The sequence below is a fragment of the Humulus lupulus genome, chromosome 4 (assembly GCF_963169125.1).
Source record: "Humulus lupulus chromosome 4, drHumLupu1.1, whole genome shotgun sequence".
Lineage (NCBI taxonomy): Eukaryota > Viridiplantae > Streptophyta > Magnoliopsida > Rosales > Cannabaceae > Humulus > Humulus lupulus.
The window spans coordinates 234357188-234373969 of NC_084796.1; the positions used below are offsets into that span (position 1 = coordinate 234357188).

Genomic DNA, 16782 nt, shown 5'->3' on the forward strand with positions numbered 1-16782 from the left:
TGGTGAGCAAGAATCTAGCCTTGTCTTTCCAATGAACAAGGTTAGTCCCATCAAACCTATCCAATCTAACAAAGTCTTGAGTAATGAATTTCAATGCTGAAAGAGAGTTAGATTCTTCCATGATATGCTATCTCAGATTATAGAGTATTAGAATGTTGGGGGAGAGTGAGATAACACTGCCTAAAAAAAATAGAATTTACACAAAAAAAAATGGAATGGCGGAGACTTAAAAAAGATTGAGCAAACAAAAAACCCTAGGCAAAACCACCACTTTGAGCAAACAAAAACACAAATCCAAGGCTTATACACGTTGCAAAATGTTGTCCTAATACTCTATTTTCTAGCCACCATGGATGCTTGGGGCCTTCTCTTGAGGAAATGAAGATTGAGATTGAAAAGGCCTTCAACTCTCAAAGTCAAGCACTTTCTTTGAGAGTTCTTGGATAAAAACTAGAGATTCTTGGAGCTAGAGAGAGAAAGAGGGTAGAGAGAGATTGGAGAGAGTGACCGAGTCTTCCAAAATAGTATTTTGACCCTTATATAGAGTAGGCACCATCATTAGGTCTAACCAATAGGATTAGACTTGAAAAACACATCATTATGAGCATTTTAAGTAATTTCACGTACTGCAGTAGGCGACGCATAGCTTTCAAGCAGGCAACGCATAGCCTGTAACGAGGCAACACAGAACGTGTTAGGGTTTCTTGAAACCCTAGGCATCAAGCAATGCCTCACCACTTGGGTGGTGACGTATCACCACCCTCTCTGATTTTGGACATTTCCAAAGGTCCTAAAAATCCTCTAAATACTACCAAACTTTTTGGGAACCCTTAGATACTCTCATGCATCAGTTTGGACCCAAAATTGCATTTTATAAGTGCCTACAATTGAAGCTAAAATTTCACATCTTCATTATGTGAATTTTACTAATGGGGTGTTTGGTATGGGGTAAAGTGAAAGTAGGAATGTGAATCTAAAACACTTCTCATGTTTGGTTCAATTTTTTAGGGGATAAAGTTAATAATTTCCGTGGGCCTCACATGTATTTTAAGGGTAAAGTGAACCATTTTATACACTTAAGTTTAATATTACCTCCATCCTAAGCCCCTTTATACTTTCCAAGGTCACTCAACTACTCAAAACAAACACCCCCTATTTGTTTATATCTTGCTTGTATTTTTACATTTATCACTTGTATTTAACCAATCATAACAATTATCTTTTGGACAAGCCTTGTTGAGGTTTGTGTAGTCGATGCATACTCTCTTTTTGCCATTTTTATTTAGAACCACCATTGGATTGGCTATCCAACTCAAGTACAAGCATTCTTCTATGACCCCAATTTGCAGCAATTGCCCGACTTCTTCTTGGATTGTCTGGTTGACTTCGGGGGAAAATCATCGTTGCTTCTACTTTATTGCGGGTAAGTCTTTAGAAATGTTAAGTCGGTGCGTCATAATTGAAGGCTCGATTTCTGGTACATCTTGCGGCGTCCATGCGAAAGTGCTACTGTGTTGTTTTAGAAAAGCGATGAGTGATATCTTCTCTTCTTCGAGTAAACAGGCACTACAAGAAATGTTTTGCTTTTGTCAGAGGCGTCTAGAAAAATTTCTTTGAGCTCTTCTATCGTAGTGATATTAGGCTATGGAGAATCCTCATTTTTGGTTGCCTCTAGAAATGCTGGTAACTTGCCCATTAATTGCTATTGGTTGTTCTGAGTAGAAGTGCTTGATGAAGGCGTATCAGTAGCTTCTTTCATAGGTATAAAACATTTACGTGTTTGCTTTTGACATCCTTTAATATCAATTGTGTAGCTTTCGTCAAAGGATTGGCAGCACCACGTGATGTAAAGTGGATATGATGCTCTACATTTTATGGATCCAACTTATGCCCATGATGGCGTTATAACTTGTTTATGAGTCCATGACAACAAAATTGACTTCTAACGAGCGCTTTGCTGCGTAGACCCGGAGTTTGAATGTTCCCTTCGAATATACTTTGAAGCTGTTGAAGCCAAGAACTGAGAATGTTGAAGGTTGGATCTTGGACTCATCAAGTCTCATCTTTTGGAATGCTTCCCAGAATATGATGTCTACGCTGCTTTCGCCATCTACCAGGTCTCATCCTAGTATGTGATGATCGACTTTAAGCTTAATCACTAGCGGATCATCGTGTGGAAGCTGTAGGCCTCGAGATCTACTTCAGTGAAAGTAATTGGAGACGAAGGGTAGAAGCGATCCTCTAAAGTTATAAAGCTGATGGTGTGCTCTAATGATCTATAACGTTTGGCATTCTCTCCCATACATTTAGATTTTTGGTTTTTTGTTCATCTTCAGGGGAAGGCTTGATTATCCCATGAATCATGGGGACTTGTTTTTGTGGCTGATGAAGATTAGTAGGTGTCGCCTCTGCAGTTGGTAAGGGCGAGTGGTTTGTGTAGTTATAGGGGCTACAAGTGGAGGTAGGTTAGTAGCATAGTGTTTGGATATGCCTAAACAGACTTTTACATTCATCTAATGTGTGGCCGCGATCTTTGCGAAAGATGAAATATCTTTTTTTGTCTCTTCAGTCGGCTGGAGATTGCATCTTGAATGGGGTCCTCCAAATTTGACAGTCTTTGTTTTGTTCATAGATTGTTTCTTGAGGGGTATTGAATTCGAAATCTGAATAGCGTGGCACTGCATCCTCATTCTTGGGTCTTTTTTAGTCCTTTTCTTGGCTAAAACTGGTTGGCTTCCACTTGTCCTTTTTGGTTGGCAGAGGAGGGTTATTGATGGTCGGGATTTAAATTAAGGCCAGCTTGTTCTGTGCATTTTCCCTAGGTTCTAGGACGCGGAAGACACCTTCAACTCTTATTTGTATTTCATTGAGGTCATAGTGAGGTTTTCGTACAATAACATACCAACTTCCAGGCTTTAGATGAACTAGTTTCCAGCAATGATAGTGTCAACATTATGAATTTGGTTCACCAAATCGATAAAACATTGACAATATGCTTTGGGGGTGTTTGTCCTCACCTTGTTCAATGTGATAAAGATCTCACAGTTTTGCTTTGTTCGATTCGCTGGCGCTGCTTGATGCACAAAAGTGCAGGACCAGTGAATCTGGTGGAGAAGACTTTACAGTGAACGCCATCAATATTCACTTCTAAGGAAATCTTTTGTGGAAATTGAAAGATATGGTCCAAGGGATCACCCCTTCTGTTGAAAGGTGGTAGGTTTGGTAAGACAAAGACTTTAGGCTTTGGTTCTTTCATGATCCAGTCTGCAAATGGAGTCTTGTGAGCTCTTCTAATAGCCAAATCATCGATGCCCATCTAGTAGGAGAATCTTCCTTCTGAGAACTTCTGTAAGACTTCCTTCATCATCTATTGTTTCCAACCCTCCGGAAGTGGACTTCCCTGCGTGGCTTGATCTTTAACCTGTTCTTGATTCTTGAAAGCATCTCTGGCTTCATTCTCAGCACGTTCGGCTGGACCCATTTAACAGCGTTGAGTGTCATGGTCTTGATATTGGCATTGACAACCCTGTTGTCGGTAAGGGTGTTCATTGGTCGGTTTTGTCAGGTTATAATTTATTTTAATCAACCTAATGTATAAATCGGGTTCAAATATCCAACTTTAACCCGTCCAATTAAGAAAAAAAATTAACTCGCCCAAACCAATCTTAATTTTTTTTAAAATGTTCAAATAATTAGATTCAACAAACTGAAAGTATAGTATACATCTTCCAAACTTAGACATATTATTCTAAACTGAAACTTTATAACATTATTCTAAATTCATTGTTAAAAATTAAAAACAATATTTATTATAACTTATAATATATGTAATAATATACGTAATATATGTAAGTATAAATGAAAAAAGATTCTTAATCGATTTATTCAGGTTATTCAGATTATATTGGGTGGGTCAGTATAATAACCAAACCACCCAATATAATAATTGGGTGGTTTGAATTTTGTAGAGTTATTCAGGTTGCATTTTTTGTTAATTTTTTCAGTTTGGTTTGGGCGGTTTATTCGGGTTGGGCAGTTTGCAAATTTTTTTGCACAACCCTAGTTGTCGGTGATCCTGGTTAATGGCAGCGTGACTTTTAGTTTTTCGAACAGGTTATGTTCCTACATGCTTGTGTTCATTGACGAGGTGGCTGTTAGGAAGCACATTCAAATCAAGATCTTCGCCGTAGTTGTCCAGAACTTGGACATGTGCTGGCTCTTTTGCTGGAGGACGGATTCCACTTTTTAATTATATGTTCTCTTTGCGAAGCGTCATCATTTCAGCTTCCATATTTTCTTAGGTTTCATTCAAAGCTTGGATTGTTTCTTCAGAACGCAGTTGCGACGCTTCCATCAATTTACACATCCGCTCTAACTATTAATTAACGTTTGGTGAGTTAGTGAATGCCAAAGTGATATTATTTGGAGCCATGACTTCTTGTTCATCTTCAAGTCACTCGATTATCTGCTGGGAATTGCTAGTGACTGTTTCTTGAAACTATGTTCCCACAGACGGCGCCAATTGTTAATGTCACAAATTTGACTGGGTATTTCTGGTATGCTAATCTCTCTTCTCCGATCACTTTGACTCTCTTCTTCGATTACATTCTTGAATCTCCAAAGTGGACAAAGCGCTTGGCTTACCTGCAAGAAAACTCTTTGATGCTTAAGTCAAATGAGTGTTTATTCAAGCAGAGTAATGTTGCAAGAAAAATCAGATGCCTTTGTTGTTCGCAACATCGACTATTTTAATTTGAGAAGAGGTTTCAAATGAGTGGGAGTAGGTGATTGGTTAAAAGATATCCAACTTTCCCGCCTATACTTTCTCCTCTTCTTGTAGAGGTCAAATGTATTATTAATGATACCTTTTACTGCTTTTGCTGATGGGTTATATGTTACATTTTGCACAGAAGCCTGACTACTAAATTCCCATGGACTCACTTACTTAAATGCTCTGTATTGATTATTTGTAAAAAGGCCATTTGGGATAGGCAAAAATCTTTTGACCAAAAAATTATGTTCAAAATAACCTCTCGGTCAGGCCGAGTATTTTTGGGCCTAGCACCTAGTAAGATAAAATAGGTAGTAGTAAAGTGGATATTGAGATATCTATAAAGTACTTTGAGGGTAAGCTTATGCTTTAGCAATGAAATTTGCACGAGGAATGGTTTGATGATAATTAAGGTTATAATATTATGTTACTTTGTCCATCACAATAGTTGAATACATAACGTTGACTAAAGTTTACAAGGAAACTTTGTGAATAAAAAATTTTCTACAAAAATTAGGAGTGTAGTAAGAAAGATACATTGTCTATTGTGACTATTTCATCTGTATATGAATTCAACATTCTTTCCAAGATCTAAACATATTGATATTAGATATGACTAGATATTAGATATCACTAGATTTGTGTTGTAATAGACATGAAAGAATCACACTTAAAAAAAGCATATATATATAAAAAATTTACCTTCATATATTGTACATAACTATATTTGTAACATAAACGAAGGCGTGTGACTGGTTTCTCTCTCCCCATGGTGAGGCGTAAGAAAGCTGGTCAGAAGCCTGGTCTACGTTCATCTCCGACGGTTGTCAATAGGGATAATGTACCTCCTGATGAAGTGGTAGAGGAGGTCCCGGTTAGAGAAGAAATTGCGGATGAGTATTTTGCTGATTCAGTGGAGAAGTTTCAAGAGGCTGGGGAGGATATCTTTTAGGAGGGTTGCGTTGAACCTTCGCCTGAGAAAGAGGCTGATTCCCGGAAATGGGCGAATGAATCGGAAGAGACTGACTTTCAGGAATTGGCTAAGGAAAAGTGGGCTAACTTTCAGGGGAACCTTACAGCTAATGGTGGAGTTCGACTCAACTACGAGGAGCCGATGATTCGTGAAGGGATACGAATAGCTCAGATTGATGTAGAGGAGGTTGAAGTAGAGGCATCATTTTGGAAATCTGCACTGGTTTGTGTTGTGTTAGGAGCGAACCCCTCTCTAGCAGTCTTTGAAGGTTTTATTAATCGGATATGGGGGAATCTGGGTATAGAACGAATAGCCCGAATGAATGCGGGTTATACTCTTGTCAAGTTTAGGGATGAAACAACTAGGGATTTGGTTTTGGAAGCAGGAGTGGTTCATTTTGATAGGAAACCAGTCCTTTTGAGGCCATGGTCGACTGACTTAGAAACTATGAAGGTGGTGAATTCAGTCCCTGTTTGGATGAGGCTTCCTAATCTTGGCCTTCAATATTGGGATTTAAAAAGTCTGAGTGCTCTTGTTAGCACTATAGGGAAACCTATGATGATGGATAGGGTAACGAAGGAAAAATCAATGGTAAAATTTGCTAGGGTCCTAGTGGAGGTGGAGATTACTGATAGAGTACCTCACTCAATTAGTTTTATCAATGAGAGAGGCCAACTGATGGAACAAGCTATAGAATTTGAATGGCTTCCCACCAGATGTTCTTGTTGTAAGGGTTTAGGCCACACTGCGTCAAGCTGTAAAAGTGCTCAGGAAGTAGTTTGGAGACCAAAACAGCAGAATACAGTCTCGGGCACAGGGGGTATTAAGGGGGTTATGGCCCAGAAGGAAGCAAATAATGAGAAAAAGATAGTGGCAGACAATCAAAATGATGATGGGAATGAGGCTGGCTGTTCGACGGATGAGAAGGGGAAAACATGGTCTATACCAAGGAAAGTGGGGGGTCTGAGGAAGAAAATCACCACAGATCATACCATGAAAGCTAATAAGTTCAGTGTTTTGCAGGAGAGAATTGGTTTGGAATTTAATAAGGTTTCACATCTTCCTCATATTTCTAATGGAGGGGTGTAATCTTTTATGTTGGAATATAAGGGGTTTAAATAAGAGAAATAATCAACAAGCTTTGTTACAGTTTTGTTCTGTTCATAAAATAGGTCTGGGTAGTTTCTTGGAAACTAAGCTACACAGCAGTAAAATTGATGAGATGATGAATGAGGTATTTTTGGGCTGGAACTGGTATAGTAGTAAGGCTATTGAAGGGCGTATATTACTGGTTTAGAATCCGGATTTGATTAAAGTGGTGGTTGTTCAGGAGATGGATCAGCTGGTTACTTGTGAAGTGCTAATAAAGGGAGTTAGACAGGATGCTACTCTTTCATTTGTGTATGGTAGTAACTCTTTGGAAGAGAGGAAAAAGCTTTGGGCTCAACTTCAGATCTCTAATTCTAACTCTAGACCTTGGCTGGTTGCAGGGGATTTTAATGCAGTTTTTGAGTATTATGATCGTAGTGGAGGTAGGCAGATCTCAGCTTTAGAAGTGGAGGATAGTAGGCAATGGAAGGCTTGTTCTCATTTGATCGAATTAAGATCCAGTGGTTCTTTATTCACCTGGTCAAATAAGCAAAAAGAAGGCCTAAGAATTTTTTCTAGACTTGATAGAATATTTGTTAATGAAGTGTGGATAGACTTATTTCTTGATTCTGAAGGCCGATTTAATTGGGATACAATATCAGATCACCGCTATTGTATCATAAAAGTTGTCCTTTTCCAAGTTTTAGGGGTAAAACCTTTTAGATACTTTAATATGTGGGATAAACATCCTGATTTTAGGAGGACTGTAATGTGTAACTAGTCTAAACCAGTTGATGGTACTGGTCTGAAGAAGATTCTGCAGAAGCTCAATAGACTAAAGTCTACCTTGATTCAATTCAACAAAAACCAGGTGGGGGATGTGGTTCAGAATTATGTAGCAGCTAAATAGAATTATGAATAAGCTCAACTATCACTTCAGCAAAATCCGGGTTCGAGTTTATTACATCAAAAAGAGGAAGAGGCAGCTGCTGAGTTTGCTAGAGTTTCCAGGGTTTATGAAAGTTTCTTGAGACAAAAAAGTAAGAATAATTGGCTGAGATTTGGAGATGAAAACACAGCCTTCTTTCATGCTAGTCTCAAACAGAGGAGAATGAGGAATCGAATTACGAGTTTTACAAATGATGAGGGTCAAGTTATAGAGAATCCTTCTGAGGTCATAGATCATTTTCATAGTCATTTTAAGGGAATTCTGGGCAGGAGTGTTACTCCAGCTGAACCGGTTGATCTGAGTTGTTTCCATCAGGAATCAATTTTGACAGTGGACCAACAGATTAGTCTAATACAACCCTTCACTAAAAAGGATGTTCAGAGAGCTATGTTTAGTATTCCTTCAACCAAGAGTCCTGGCCCCGATGGTTATGGCTCGAGTTTCTTTAAGTCTCTCTGGAAGGAAATTGGTGATGAAGTTACAGAGGCGATGATGTTTTTTGAAAATGGTGCTATTCCAAACTCTTTGAATGGAACAATCTTATCCCTTATTCCTAAGATTGCTTCCCCATCTAAGGCCACTGATTATTGCCTTATAGCATGTTGTAATACACTGTATAAGTGTATTTCAAAGATGATTTGCTTCCGTTTGGCTAGTGTTACGATATTTTAAGGCTACGCAAGTATACGTAATCGCTTTTGCAGTTTATTCCGGTAAGACCGGTATCGTTCCCACGGAGACTGATTTATCAATTACCAAATAATTAATTTTTGGTTTCTATTTGACTAATGAAAATTAGATTTGTGAATTTTTAAAACAAGAAAACATAATTAAATAAAAATTTCAAAAATCAAATAATAACAAGAACTCAAGGATTAAATTCACCGTAAAATAATTAGTAATCCTAATCTTCTCTACTATCCACTCTATTAATCTTTAATGCAATTACTACTGAAACTCTTCTCACTGAAATGATAGGCATGCAAAAGTGTTAACTATTCGAGTCAAGAGATAGAAAACTCGACCTAATGTGAATTCCCTATATTTCTATGGTCAATTCAAACAATAGGAAGCAATGAATACAGCCATAAATCACATAAACCAATTTGATACTCTCGTTCTAAATTGAAATCTATGTCTATTCAATTTTAGCATATTCAAATCTCACTTTTCAGATTTTGATTCAAATTCATAAATCGTATGTAAAAGTTGATCAATCAATCACATACACAATGAACACAACCTAAATAGATTTCAGATGAAGAAGAAATAGGTAAATGAATTAAATCATAATAGAGTTTCAAGAGAGTCAATTAGAAAACCTAAACAGAAATTTAGTTCATGAACATGACTAAATCAAACATAAACATAGAATTTAATATAATCAAAATCAAAAGATAAAGAAAAGAACTCTAGGTTTTTGTTTCTTCTCTAGCCTCCTTGCTTAATTTGATCTCCTCCTCTAAAAACGTCATTAAAGAAGCTTTTATAGACCCAAATTCATTTTTGCATGAAAAGACAAGATTACCCTTGAAAATTCCCCCAAATTGTGTTTCCGTACGGACCCTAGCGCTGGGGCGCTGAAACGTAGTGCCTAGGCGCTGTAACCCGCATCAAAATATGCTCTCTGTTTCTCTGCAGCGCTGGGGCGCTGGTTTGTGGCGCTGGTTTGCACAGAATAAAACTGACTCGTTTTGAACAGCCTGCAGTGTCAGCTCATCGTATTTTGATCATAACTCCTTCAATATAACTCTGAATTGAATGATTCAAAAAGCTGTGGAAATCTAAGAGAAATATCTACAAATTCTATTTCTAGATATGTTTCCAGAAAGTGAATAAATCCTTGTAAAAATGTGGCTTAAAGTCTCAGACTTGCGTTATAGAACATAAACGACGTGTGTTGAGCCTCTTTAATGTAGTATCTTCCACACATGATGTCTTGAAACTCCACAATCAACACGAAATCCATCTTATTAATCATATTTAACATGTTTCTTCTCATTTCACTCCATATTATGCAATTGACCATTAAAACCTGAAACAAGAAGAAAACAAGCATAAATCTGCACTAAACAATCCTAAATAACTAAAAACACAACCTAAAACGATCTCTAAAACAAACCTAAAATGACCCTAACAAATTCCCCCAAACATAACATTTACTCGCCCTCGAGTAAATAATCTAACTAGACTCAAACCTAACAAACCAAGTTGACATAACTAATCAATTCAAACACTCAAGACTGTTATGCATATATAATTCTCAGGAAAAACAATCATGCAATTTAAACTTTAATCTAGATGTTCAGTCTTAACCACTTCACAATTCACTGCAATTTCTCAACATCAAAGATCATTTACTCATAACTTGCAAATAAAATAATTGAACTACTTTATGCACATCAAATTCTCTCCAACTAACTACAAACTCAAGTATTCCATATGCCTGCATCACTTACTATTCTCCATTAATATAAACAAATGCACAAATAAGAATCAATAGGACTTTATAAGGGTTGAAATAGAAGGCTTAGGTATAGGTGGATAAAGAGACATTTTTTAGGCTTAATCATACCACAAGCATTCCATTAAACAAGCTTTCCCAAAAAATTCACACCATTCATCCCTTGTTACCCCTTTTTCTGTGCAATGATTGAGAATGTTTATATATTTTTTTCAATAAACTCCCCCAAACTTTGATTTTTCAATAAATAATTGTTTGGGAGCATAATAATTTTTCACTTTCTTTTCCTTTTCTTTCTTTAATTGTTTTCTTTCTCAATCAAAAGTAATTTTCTGAAAAACACATAATACAAACATCCCATTACACATTCACTCCCCTCATATAATGATTTTCATGCTCATGGTATGGGTCAAAAAGAGTAAATGGTATTTCATTTTACAGTTAGGCTCAAAAGAGTGTGTTAATCAAGAAAATGGTTATAAGGCTTGAAAGGGTTGGCTAAGGATAAACTTTAATAGGGTTAGCTTGAAAGGCACAACCAGTCCAAAAATTGCCTATATCATTTTCCTAAATGTGCACTGTTTCAAATTTCATCTCAAATAGTAAGCAAGCAGGTTCAAGAATTTTTCAAACTTTTCAATCCACAATCCAAATTTGACATGCATAAAATAACTCAAGTATAACATTTGCAATGTATGAACAATAGATCTCTGATGTCAACAAATCACAGTGAAAAAACAAAGTAATCTAACCAAGCACACAGATTAATTTAGAAGCACAAATTTTTTTCCTTTGGATTATACTACAAAACAGTCAATCAGATTGAAATGGTCATTATTGTCAACTTAATTTATACTCTAAAACATGACTCAAAACATAAAAGTAAATATAAACCTAAACCTAACAAAACTTAAACAAACTAAGATATCTACAATGAGCAAAGCAATAAAAATCAAATCCCTTCCCCCAAACTTAATCTAAACATTGTCCCCAATGTATAAATAAAAGAAAAGGAAAAGAAAACTTCCCTGTAATCCAATGTATTGCTCCATTGTAGTGACTCTCATTGCTAACCTCGTTAGTGTTTTATATTTCGAAACACATCAATGAGTGGTTGACGCCCATAATAAGCGTCATACAAGACAACTTGAAGGTTGTCATTGGGAATGCCCTCAAGCTTGGCTAGATTTGGAATTGATGAGCTCCAATGTTCAACTTGACTTTCTTTGGAAATATAAGCATGATGGATGCAAAGGAATGATTCTAATGGAGGTGGAGATGGTGGTGGCCTATAAGGATCGTCATATGTGTACTTTTCCATTATCATTAGCTCACTATATTGAGGATCGAGTACTTGTTGCATGGAGTGTGATGGTGGATGTAGCCTTTCTTCACTACTTTGCTCAAACAATTTATCCACATCTTGGGTAGAGATAGCATTCGACACTACTATTTTCTCTTCCTTTTCTTCCTTACTTTGGATTGAAGAGGACTCCATTTGATGTTCAAATTCTTCCATTGGTAGCTCCATCTCCTCACCATTCCCCAAATTGACCTCCTCACTTTGCTCTTTCCCTCTTGAATTTTCAAAATTCCTCAATGATGAATCTTGGCTTTGAATTACAGCTTCATTTTTATCCATATACTCCATCATCAATACCTTCAATGAACATGATTGAGCCGCTTGGTGAGGTTTCTCTTCTATAATTACTTCTTGAAAATCATCCAAATTTTCCTCATTTGGTCCTTGAGTGCAAGTGTTAAAAGTTGGCTCCATATTGTTATAAGTGATCTCCAATCCTTTGTTGGTCACTGAAAAATTCCAATACAACCATTCATTGTATTCTGCCATGTCTTCCAACATCCAATAGGCTTCATCCACGGATAATTGGTAGAAATTGGTGGTACCATCTCCTCTTTCTATCCATTCTCTTGTTTCAACATTCAACCCATTGAGGAAGTTCTCTAATTGACACTCTTTGGACAAACCATGGTATGGGAACCTCATTAGCAAAGCTTTGTATCTCCACCATGCCTTGTATAAATGCTCCAAGTCGTGTTGAAAAAAATTCATGAGGACTTGCATATGAGACATCTCAAGTTCCTCGCAAGACAAAAAACAAACATAGAAAAAAAAAATATATATATATATACAAACCAAATTAGAATCAACAATCAATTATATTTTATATTGATTAAATAGTCCCCGGCAACAGCGCCAAAAACTTATTGCGATATTTTAAGGCTACGCATGAAATTAGGACAATTATGATCCTCTGTTTTCCACCCTTTTATTTCCTAATGCAAGAATTATATCCCCTTCTCCCTATTCAAGAACAAGTTGCAAAAACAATTCATAATCTAGTTAAGATTTACAAAATTCAATCTAAATGACAACTTCTTATATTTCTATGGTAAGTTGAATCATGAAGAAGGCATTAAACATGCAACTCAGAAAAATATGCAAAAAATTTAGATACTTTCGTTCTAAATTGAGTTTGCATCCAAACAATCAAAGCATATCAAAGTTCACTTTTCAGATTTCAATTTGATTCATGAAATAACAATTAGAGGTGATCAATCAATAATTGCACAAGTAACACAGATTATAAGGAATTGAAAGAGATGAAGAAGAACATGAATTCTGCATTAATCCATAAAAAAAGTTTCCAAAAGATTCACATAATAGCCCTAAAGGAGAAATTAGCCTATAATATTCATTCTAGCAGTCATAGAATTCAATTACAAACATGAAAATATTAAAGATAAAAGATGAAAACTCAAGAATGGATCCTCCAATGGTGTCCTCCACTCTCCGCCGTCGTCTCCCTCTGTTCAGAACTCCCAAAAGTGCCTCCTTGCTTAATCTGATCTCCCCCTCTAAAAACGTCATTAAAGAAGCTTTTATAGACCCTAATTCATTTTTGCATGAAAAGACAAGATTACCCTTGAAAATTACCCAATATTGTGTTTCCGTACGGACCCTAGCGCTGAGGCGCTGAAACGTAGTGCCTAGGCGCTGTAACCCGCATTAAAATATGCTCTCTGTTTCTCGACAGCGCTGGGGCGTTGGTTTGCACAGAATAAAACTGACTCGTTTTGAACAGCCTGCAGTGTCAGCTCATCGTATTTTGATCATAACTCCTTCAATATAACTCCGAATTGAATGATTCAAAAAGCTGTGGAAATCTAAGAGAAATATATACAACTTATATTTCTAGATATGTTTCCAAAAAGTGAATAAATTCTTGTAAAAATGTGGCTTAAAGTCTCAGACTTGCGTTATAGAACATAAACGGCGTGTGTTGAGCCTCTTTAATGTAGTATCTTCCACACATGATGTCTTGAAACTCCACAATCAACACGAAATCCATCTTATTAATCATATTTAACATGTTTCTTCTCATTTCACTCCATATTATGCAATTGACCATTAAAACCTGAAACAAGAAGAAAACAAGCATAAATCTGCACTAAACAATCCTAAATAACTAAAAGCACAACCTAAAACGATCTCTAAAACAAACCTAAAATGACCCTAACAGCTAGGGTGCTTCCTTTGATAATTCATCAGAATCAAGGTGCGTTTGTCCAAAATTGACAACTTGCTCACAACATCTTAATTCTTCAGGATATATTGCATGGGTATTCCAGGAAGAATATTTCACCCCGCTGTGTTATAAAAATCGATCTTAGTAAGGCCTATGACTCGGTTGATTGGAAGTTCATGGAGGATATTTTGAACGCGTTCTGTTTCCCTGGTAAATTTATTCGCTGGATTATGAAGTGCTTGACGGGAACATCCTATACGCTCCTTTTCAATGGTAGATTACAAGATCATTTTGAAGGGAAGAAAGGGTTGAGGCAGGGTGACCCTATTTCTCCGCTGCTTTTTGTTCTAGCAATGGAGTATCTTACCATAATATTGAGTCAAGTATCTAAGCATAAAGAATTTCGATTTCATCCTCTTTGTAAGTGTTATACCCAGATTTTGAGCTATGTTAAATATGACCTCGAAAGTTGGATTCGCAGCAAATGAACTCGTATAGTTGGAAGTATGTTCCAGGATTAAGTATCGAGCCTGCAAGACATAGACGACCTCGAGTATGGTGACCTTGGAGTGTTCATGATCTCGAAAGGTAGCTCCTGAGACGCATCCATCTTCAGGGATGACCTCGGATCAGGGGTCCCGAGGTCGACGCACATATGATTTCGCAAGCCATGTGACCTCGGGAGATGTCTCTAGCTCGGGAGCTGGCGAGAAACCTGGGAAGCTAAGGCCTTGGAGATATATGATAAAAACCTAGAATATCTATGAGTGTTATCCATAAGAGACGCAGTCTGCATTTATTTTTGTAAATCCCATAATATCATGGGATATTATTTGGTCAGTTATGCGTCCCCTGGTCTTCAGGGGACGTTTCCTTTTATATCTGATTATAGGCATTTAAAGCCATTAATTTTATTCACAAAAAGAGTAACTACCCAAAATATGTGGGATAGTATTCCGCAGCCTTCTCTATAAATAGAAAGGTCATGCACCATTGTAAAGGACCGAAATTCTGAACCTTGAGAGAAAACTCTAAAGAATTCATGCTTAAGAATTTTCAGAGATAATCTTGAGTTTAATAACAGAGACTCATGGACTAGGAAGATTTAACTGCTGAACCACGTAAAAATCGTGTGTTTGTGTTGTCATATTTAAATTGGTCATTATCAGTTATTGTTTACGTGCTCTTCTTTCACTGCTGACGAAAAACGGCGTCAACAGTAAGAATTTGCACCTGGTTAATTTGTGCTTTGCGGACGATCTTATTTTGTTCTGTAAGGGGAATATGAAATCTGTTCGGATTCTTTTTGATGGTTTTAAGAAATTCTGTCGTAGCTCTGGTTTGGAGGCTAATTTGAGTAAATCTCAAGTATATTTTGGGGGAGTGGCAGTTGAGATTAAAGATGATATTCTTAGGTCAGTTGCTCTTGGTGAGGGGCAATTTCCTCTGAAATATTTGGGGATTTCTCTAAGGCCTACACGATGGCTGATAGTTGATTGTGGTGAAATACTCAAGAAAATTCATAATAGACTCCATGTGTGGGCTAGTAGGCATCTTTCATTTGCGGGGAGAACCCAATTGATATACTCTGTGTTGCATGGTATGCGCAATTATTGGATGAACATCGTCTTGCTTCCTATTAGTGTGGTTCATGAAATAGATAGACTTTGTCGCAACTTTCTTTGGGGGGAGAGGAACAATCGAAGCAAATTTCATTGCTCCTCATGGCCCCAAGTTTGTCTGCGGAAAGTAATGGGAGGTCTGGGGTTCAAAGAAGGCTGTATTTGGAATAAAATCCTCTTGGCTAAATACCTTTGGGCTTTATCTTCAAAGCAAGATGTCCTTTGGGTGAAGTGGATAGATGGAGTCTATTTAAAAGGTAAATCTATCTGGGATTACCATCTGAAACCAGATGTCTCTTGGTATAGGCATAAGATTTGTTATTTGAGAGAGGATTTTTCTAGCAAGGTTTTGGAAAGTGCGGCTCCTCATGGTGTTCTAATTTTGCATCAGTTGTATAGCAACATGCTGAAGTAGGATCAGGTGGGGTTTGCCAAGGCTGTTTGGAGTAGTTATTCTGTGCCGAGACATCGTTTTATATTATGGCAGGCGGTTCTTGGGCACCTTCTAACGAGAGATAATCTGGCTCGTTGTCACATTGTGATTGATTCTGCGGCTTGTCCTGTGTGTGAAAGAGATGAGGAATCACATAGTCATTTATTTTTTGACTGTATTTTTTCTCAAAAAGTCTGGGACCTGTTAAACAGCTGGTTAGGTGCTGTTATGTGACCGAAGCAGTGGATCAATTGGAAGCTCTGGCTGAACGGGAAGCCAAAATCAGTGATGCACCGCATTTATTTAGCTTGTCTAGCTGCATCAGTGTACCATATCTGGTGTAGCAGAAACTTGTGTTTTTTTTCGCATATGTCGTACACTCCCCACAACATAGTTACAATGATTAAAAGGAATATAAAGAGTAGATTACAGGGTAGAATTAGTCATAAATAATTGAGCAAGAATTGTAGTCTTTATGATTTTGTTCAGCTGATTTAAGCTGCTGTGTGGTTGGTTTTTTCTAATCTGGTGGTTGTAATTTGTTTAGTGCAATATAATTTCTCCTTTTCATCAAAAAAAAAAAAAGCATATATATATATGATAATAATTCAAATATGTTAATAAAGTATTTGCCTTAAACTTGAAGAATATAGATGGATAGTAAACTTAGTTGAGAATATTGATGCCTTTGTTGTTCGCAACATGGACTATTTATAATTTGAGAAGAGATTTCAAACAAGTGGGAGAAGGTGATTGGTTAAAATATAACCAACTTTCCTGCCTATACTTTCTTTTCTTCTTGTAGAGGTCAAATGTATGAATTATTAATGATACATTTTATGGCTTCTGCCGATGGGTTATATGTTACCTTTTGCGCAAAAGCCTAACTACTAAATTCTCGTAAACTCACTTACTTAAACGCTCTGTATT

The 16782-nt window shown here is 36.9% G+C and overlaps 1 protein-coding gene across 1 annotated transcript; it reads left to right on the plus strand.

The window, feature by feature from the left end:
- Positions 1–15081: 15081 nt before the first annotated feature.
- Positions 15082–16196, plus strand: LOC133833003 (uncharacterized). The gene is made up of 3 exons (XM_062263268.1): positions 15082–15765; positions 15907–15981; positions 16065–16196. Exons 1-3 carry the CDS (start codon positions 15082–15084, stop codon positions 16194–16196), a joined length of 891 nt encoding a protein of 296 aa, XP_062119252.1.
- Positions 16197–16782: the final 586 nt, after the last annotated feature.

Excerpts from the sequence above, each read along its gene's own strand:
- LOC133833003 (XM_062263268.1), top strand. The coding sequence starts at position 15,082 with ATGAAATCTGTTCGGATTCTTTTTGATGGTTTTAAGAAATTCTGTCGT. Across the intron at positions 15,766-15,906 it reads GAGAGGATTTTTCTAGCAAG|GCGGTTCTTGGGCACCTTCT; the intron begins GTTTTGGAAAGT and ends ATATTATGGCAG. Across the intron at positions 15,982-16,064 it reads TTGATTCTGCGGCTTGTCCT|CTGGTTAGGTGCTGTTATGT; the intron begins GTGTGTGAAAGA and ends CCTGTTAAACAG.